The sequence below is a fragment of the Tupaia chinensis genome, unplaced genomic scaffold, assembly GCF_000334495.1.
Source record: "Tupaia chinensis unplaced genomic scaffold, TupChi_1.0 Scaffold000539_1, whole genome shotgun sequence".
Lineage (NCBI taxonomy): Eukaryota > Metazoa > Chordata > Mammalia > Scandentia > Tupaiidae > Tupaia > Tupaia belangeri.
In genome coordinates, this window is record NW_006160052.1 from 5,435,263 (window position 1) to 5,442,051 (window position 6,789).

The following is a 6,789-nucleotide window of genomic DNA, read 5'->3' on the forward strand; positions in this document are numbered from 1 at the left end:
TTGTGTTTGAAATCTGCAGGATGGTGGGCAGGAGGGTCTGAATGAGAAACCTGGAAGGCTCCTGAGGGCAGGGAAGCCGCAGGGAGCTGTGGGAAGCGTTCGGGGATTACTGGGTGTTTCCCCACTCCTGCAGCCCTGCCAGGTGCAGGCCACCTTCTCCCCTGGCTTTCAGGAGTCTCCTTGCCGACCTTCCAGACTCAGTTGCCCCCTGCCCTGGCCAGCTCTTCGGGCTACAGCTCTGGTAATCTTTTTCAGTCTAATTCTGCATTCACTTCAGTAGAACCTTCAACGACGCCTTGATTTCCTGAGGGTGAAGTCCAAATTCTGCACCATGGCTCAAAGGTCCCACCTGACTTGGTCCCACCCACCTCGCCGGCCTTGGCTCCCAGCACCTCGCTCGGCCGCCATCATGCCCAGTTTCCTGTACTTCCCTTTAACAAGCTGCAAATCCTCCCAGAACCTGAAGACCCCTGCGTGTGCAGACTCACGGCCCAGCGATTGTCCATTTCTTTCCACCTGGCCAGTGCTCGTCCCACGGCTTCGTTACAACTCGCGGTAGGCTTTACGAGCCCTGGATCTCTTCTCTGACCTTCCCAAGACGTTAGCAGGGTCCTTCTCAGTGGCTCGCGCCCCAAGCCTCAAGCTTACAGAATCAGCAATTATTAAGTAGTATTGCTCTTATTTTAGTTTTTGCTATAGTGTACGCACGCTTGCCACAGAGAGACAGAGAGGGGGAAAGTGAAAAATCACCACCCACGGGGATGGCCAAGCCACAGTCCCTTCTCTTCCAGTCTCTGGGGATTTTGGTCACACATGCACATAAGCCTGGTAAGATTTTCTCTTCTTTTTCTTTTTCTTTTCCCCTTTTTTTTTTTTTTTTTTTGCCATAGTGTGCCTAGGCTTGCCATATAGAAACAGAAAGAAAGAAATAAATATAGGAGAGAGAGAGAAAGTGAGAAATCACCCCCCTAGAGAGGATAACCAAGCTACAATGACTTCTCCTCCAGCCTCCTCTTGGGATTTTGGGCACATACACACACATGCCCAGCATGTTTTTCAGGATGCCAGGTCTGGGACTCAAACCATATAACCAGCCAGGTGGGATCCAGTGCCTTAGCCACCATGCCACCTGCTGGCTCCAGCATCAGCAATTATTCCCATGAGTTGTGATGATCCATTGTCTTCCAAGCTGGACCATAGCTGCGCTGAGATCAGACTGCACCTTATCCCTCTTTCTAGTCATTCGCTGAGAGCAGGGACTCAATAAATACCCCTGCGAGGATGAGTGGATGAACGGAGAAAGTTCTGCGTCTATGCTGGGAGAGCGACTGACAGTATTTTGCAAACCTCAGCTCTGTCACTTTGCACCAAAGAATTAGAAAACTAAGTGACAATTCAGACAGTCTGAAAAATCTAGCACCTATGGCAACCGGGCATGCCGTTTTACTGAACTGAAAAGAACCTTCTCATGCTTCTTTATCACAAGAAAGGAGCCAGGGAGTATGGGATAAAAAATGGAAAAACTGAAAACAGAGAAGTAATCTTCTAACCTGAGGAGAGAATTTCCTAAGTGGAAAAAGATACAATTTCTTTTCCTTTCTTTTTAAGAGAGTTGTGTTTTGGTTTTGATTTGTTGTTGTTGTTGTTGTTTCGCTATAAGGCACGTGCTCTTGCCGCAAATACATAGAGACAGAAAGCGAGAAATCACCCCCCGGCGGGGTGGGAGGGGGACGGCCATGCTGCAATCCCCTCTCTTCTGTTCTCTCAGGATTTGGGGCACGCACACATACACACACAGCGTGAGTTTCAAGCCTCCAGGTCCAGGACTTGAAGTACGGTTGACTATGTGGGAGTCCAGCGACGTAATCGTTACGCCATCTGTTGGTCCCAAGATACAATTTCTTCTGTATCTATTGACCACAGACTAAGAGATTGCTCAAGTAACAGAAAAATAACGCGTGTTCATTGTAATCTTAGAGGGCCCCAGAGGAGGTGAGAGGTCACGGCCAGGCACCTCCTAGTTTCTGATGGGTGTGGAGTACCTGTTTAGAGGAGCTCAAATGCTCGTGCTCAGAAAGGGCTGGGCTGGTTAGAGGTCCGGGTGAAGGAGAGCAGGTGCAGGAGACTGGAGTCTGCCCTGGCTAACTGAGGCCGAGCCCGGAAAGCCAGTGCACGGTAAAATACCCCTCTAAGCCCTGGAGACGGGGAACTCGGGAACCCCAACACGCGCAATCGGGGTTTATGAATTACACACTGCAAGAAGTGTGATGAAAGATGACATATCAGGCCAGCAGGGGGCATGGTGGTTAAGGTGCTAGACTCCCACATGGCCATCTGCAATTCAAATCCTGGACCCAGTGGGTTGAAACTCATGTTAGGTGTGTGTGCGTGTGTGCCCAAAAATCCCAGGAGGAGAATGGAGGAGAAGGGATTGCACATGACCATCCCTCTCAGGGGATGATTTCTCACTTTCCCCTCTCACTGTCTCTCCCCCTTTGTTTCTCTCTGGCAAGCACATGCACCCTTAAAAAAAAAAAAAAAAAAAGACTGTGCGTCCTTCAGAGTCTTTGGAAGCATCTGCGTTGCTCGGTAACACTTAGTCCAGACAGGTCCATCCCAGAGAGCTCAAGGTGGGGAGAACGGGGCAGGCTGCTGGCACGGGGCCAGGCCGGAGCCCTTCCCCATGAGCATCTGCACCAGACCTACACATCCAGAATGTTCTGGAAGCTCCCTAGTGCTGGAAGCGGCCCTGTGTGAAGAGGAAGAGGGGCGGCAGTGGGACTTGGTAAGGAACTGTAGCTATTGCTGAGAAAGACCTCTGGTTTTGCATGAGAATGACATCAATGAGGGGGCCATGCAGTGCTTCAGCCATCTGCAGACATCTCCACGGAGCGCTTACTCCATTGCACGCTGTGCGCTCTGTGGAGTCAGAACCAGTCTCTGGATATGGTGCGGCCTGGTGTGGAGCCTGTACCATTCCCCCCCACACACACACACACAGGAAACCCTCCCCACCCAGCTGGGTGTGCGGACTAGGGCAGCGGCTTACAGCAGGTTCTGAGTCCTTTAATGACTGCCCAGGACTCGGCCCTGCCACATTGTTCTGAATATGCTTAGACTTAAATATGTCCCGGATAATAAAATGCAAAGAATGCGTCATCTGATGAGGGGCAGACGAGGCCTTCCTGAGGCTGTTTCCCGGGGCTCTGCGGGGTCAGGCCGGGCCTCTCTGGGGTGGCTTCCTCTCTACCTCTTTCTTCCGAGCTCTGCCTCCTTGCCCTCTGCTGGGCACTCTCCTCATCGGGGCTGCTTCGGTGATGCTTCTCTTGAGGTGGAAGTTAACCTGGAAGGGAAACAGCAGAGGCTAGGAGACCAGTTTAGACCCTCCTTGGCCTACTCCACGGTTCGAGTCCTGGGCCTGGCAGCTTTAATCATCATTGCCAAAGTCTTACAGCAATGACCCAGAGCCGTACCAGTGGTGTCGTGTCGATGTAGCTCACGTTCCCCAACGTGGTGACACATAGGGTGTGGCTGGATGAACGTGAAACACTTGCGTCTGTATTAGAAGAAAATGGTATCTGTAAATCAAACCACCACGTCACCCATGCTGCTGCTCGGGACAAGAACCGTGATCGACGGTGCCGGAACAGTCCCCTCCTGCTGACTGCGTGAGTCGCGGGTGCTGTGCCCTGGCAGGCCAGAGTGTCTGAGACCTGCAGACCCAGGCCTGCGGCCCCCGCTCTTGGGCCGGCAGGGACGATTGAGATGCTCAGCGCAGAGCTTTAAGCCCTAAGCTCTGCGTCCACTCCCGCACCCTTTCTAGTGTACGGCGGAACTTTCCTTCTGGCCGTGGTGGCAGCTGGAAAGATGCTTTGAACTGACGAGTCCGGAATATTCTGGGTGTGGCTGGGCTGGAGAACCATCCCAGGCAGGGGGAGGACAGGGAGTGGCACGGTGTCCTAACCACACTCCCCGGGGCAGGCCTGGCTTTCTGCCCTTGGAATAGTGTGGGCGGCTGAAGCCAGGTGGGAGTTAGAAACATGCCATTATCCCCAAAATATCTACAACTATTACGTATCAATTTTTAAAAATTCCACTTAGTGAGCTCTTTTTAAAATGCCACTGGGAGCTAAGAGAGCTCTCAGCGGGATCATGTCCTGCTCCTACGAAATCCACGGGTAGTTTTTCTTCTGCTGGTTCTCCAGAGGGAAGGGGTGGGGGGCATCCGAGCCAGCTGTGCTACATAACTTATTTCCCACTTGGCAACACAGGCACTTAGGCAGGGGTGAGGAGACAGAAGGGCGAGGAAGACAGGAAACCGGAAGGAGCAGCAACACCTGGGAGACGGGAGAAGCAGAGAACTCGGACCCTGGGAGATTTTTTTTTTGGGGGGGAGAGGTTTTTGCTATAGGGCACGTGTGCTCGCCAGACAGAGAGAGACAGAGAGACAGAAAGCGAGAAATCACCCCCGAGAGAGGATGGTCATGCCGCAATCCCTTCTCCTCCATTCTCCTCTCGGGATCTTGGGCACGCACGCACGCGCGCCCGGCGTGAGTTTAAGCCCCCGGGTCCAGGACGCGAACCATGGTCGACTATGTGGGAGTCCAGCGACATAGCCATTACGCTAACTGCTGGTTCCCACCCTGGGAGATATTTTAAAGTGTCTTCTTTTTTTTTTTTTTTTAAAAATTTTTTTTTTTTTTTAATCTTTTTTTTTTTTAATTATTATCATCATTATTTTCCAGTTTGATTAGAGGGAAACAGAGAAAGAGAGAGAGGGCAAGTGAAAAAGCAAGCCACCAGGCCTGGTGCTCAAACCAAGGTCTGCCACATGGGAGTCCAGTGCCCCTACCCACCACACCACCTGCCGGCCCCTTGAAGTGTCTTAATTGCAACACGAAAACCCTCCTGTAACCAATCTTTCATTTTTTCTTTCCTCTTTTGCTTCGCTCTAGCAGAAGGAGATCTGCCTTGGAATAGGAAGGGACATGATCTCTACTGTGATCGATAAACAGTTGTCACTATATCTGGGAATAATATCCAAATGACAGGGTTTTTCTCCTCTGATTGTATTTGACATAATGATGGGCCCTGTCAATTTAGTAAAAGGAGGTGAAACCCTTTGAAATAGAGTGTGTCACGAAGGAGGATGTGCCGGCACTTGGATTCAGCCTGGAATGGGCTTGTTCGTTCCGTGTGGTTCTGTGCGCAGCTGCCTGCTGGTCATCTGAGCTCAGGTACAACAGGAAAACATACTGGGTCGTCGGGGAAGCCATGACACACTTTTGCATAGAAAAATACGTCACAACTTTCCCGGTAACCTAACAGAGAGAGGATGCATCGGTTAAGAAATGGAGATCCACTGTGGGCCGCATGGAAGAGTGACCCTTGGCTTCCCGCATCTGCAAGTAGAAGTCATTTATCAATATGCAGTGTGTATGTGTGTGTGGGGGGGGAGCAGAGGACTTGGAGGACAGAAAGGGGAGACTACCTAGGAATTTCAGAGGCGTTTCCTTCCTTCCTTCCTTCCTTCCTTTCTCATTCTTTCTTCCTTTCTTTTCTTTCTTTCTCTTTCTCTCTTTCTTTTTTGCCATAGGATGCATGCATTCACCAGAGAGACAGAAAGAGACAGAGAGAGGGAAAGTAAGAAATCACTCCTGGGGGGGATGGCCATGCCACAATCTCATCTCCATTCTTCTCTCAGGTTTCGGGCGCAGACGCACATGCGCCCGGTGTGATTTTCAAGCCACCAGGTCCGGGACTTGAACTGCAGTGGGCCACGTGGGCATCTAGCACCTTAACCACTCATGCCACCTGCTGGCCCCTCACAGCATTTTGAAAAGATTTAAATAATTCTTCACCATAATTCTTATGCTCAAATCAGGGATTAGGAACACATGTGAGTGTAGCATGAGACCTGGTAACACAGGGGCTAAGGAGACAGCCCTGAGAGGTTGACACAGGTTCGAATCCCGGCTCCCACCCCTTACTCACTGCATAGTATTGTTTACGTTTCTTCCTCCCCCCTTCCTTCCTTTCTTTCTTTTCAAAAACTTGCCAGAGACAGAAAGAGTGAGAAAGCACCCCGATGGGGCATGGCCATCCTGCAGTCCCCACTCCTTCATTTTTTCACCCCATTTTCTCGTTGGGATGTTGGGCATGCATGCCTACGTGCCCACTGTGTTTCTCAGGTCACCAGGTTCAGGACTCGAACTGCACAGATGGCCATGTGGAATCTAATCGCTGTAACTACGCCACAGGCTGACCAGCAGGTTTCTTGTCTTCCGGAAGTTTCCGTTTCCTCAACCACAAATGGAGATGCTGACGTGCTCACAGCGTTATTGTGGAGGGTAAACGAGATACTCAGGGAACTCCATGTATGTGGCCCTGGGACCCGTTTCATAAATAGTGCCTATTGGGATATTGTAAAAGATAAGCTCCCTGCCTTGACCGTGCTGTGTTTTAGAGAAAAGGAGAGAGGGTGTACTGAGCTCTGAGGTGTGGGACAGAGCAGGAACGGGACACTGAGGAGGCCTCAGGAAAGAGCTGACGTGTGCGAATAGGTCTGCAGCTGCTCACTGAGTATGACTGCCTCACTATTTTTTCTTCATTAAGAAACATGAGAGTTGGGGGCTGGCAGGTGGCGTGGTGGTTAAAGGTGTTACACTCTTACATGGCTGACCGCAGTTTGAGTCCTGGACCTGGCGGCTTGCTTTCTTACTTTCCTTCCTCTGATCAAACTGGAAAATAATAATAATAAATAAAGTTAAATAAAATAATTCTTTTTTT

General features: G+C 50.7%; 1 protein-coding gene across 2 annotated transcripts in view; it reads right to left on the reverse strand.

Annotated features, from left to right (window-relative positions):
• Window positions 1–2,738: 2,738 nt before the first annotated feature.
• The window catches only part of CPN1 (carboxypeptidase N subunit 1), a 39,161-nt gene continuing 35,110 nt past the window's right edge, over window positions 2,739–6,789 (reverse strand). Inside the window, exon 9 of one of the 2 annotated variants that reach the window (XM_006157373.3) lies at window positions 2,739–3,343. In XM_006157373.3, coding sequence (XP_006157435.1) covers window positions 3,215–3,343 — 129 coding nt within the window. In that variant the 3' untranslated portion in view covers window positions 2,739–3,214. The remainder of the gene's footprint in view (window positions 3,344–6,789) is intronic. The other variant, XM_014591170.2, reaches the window with a different exon arrangement.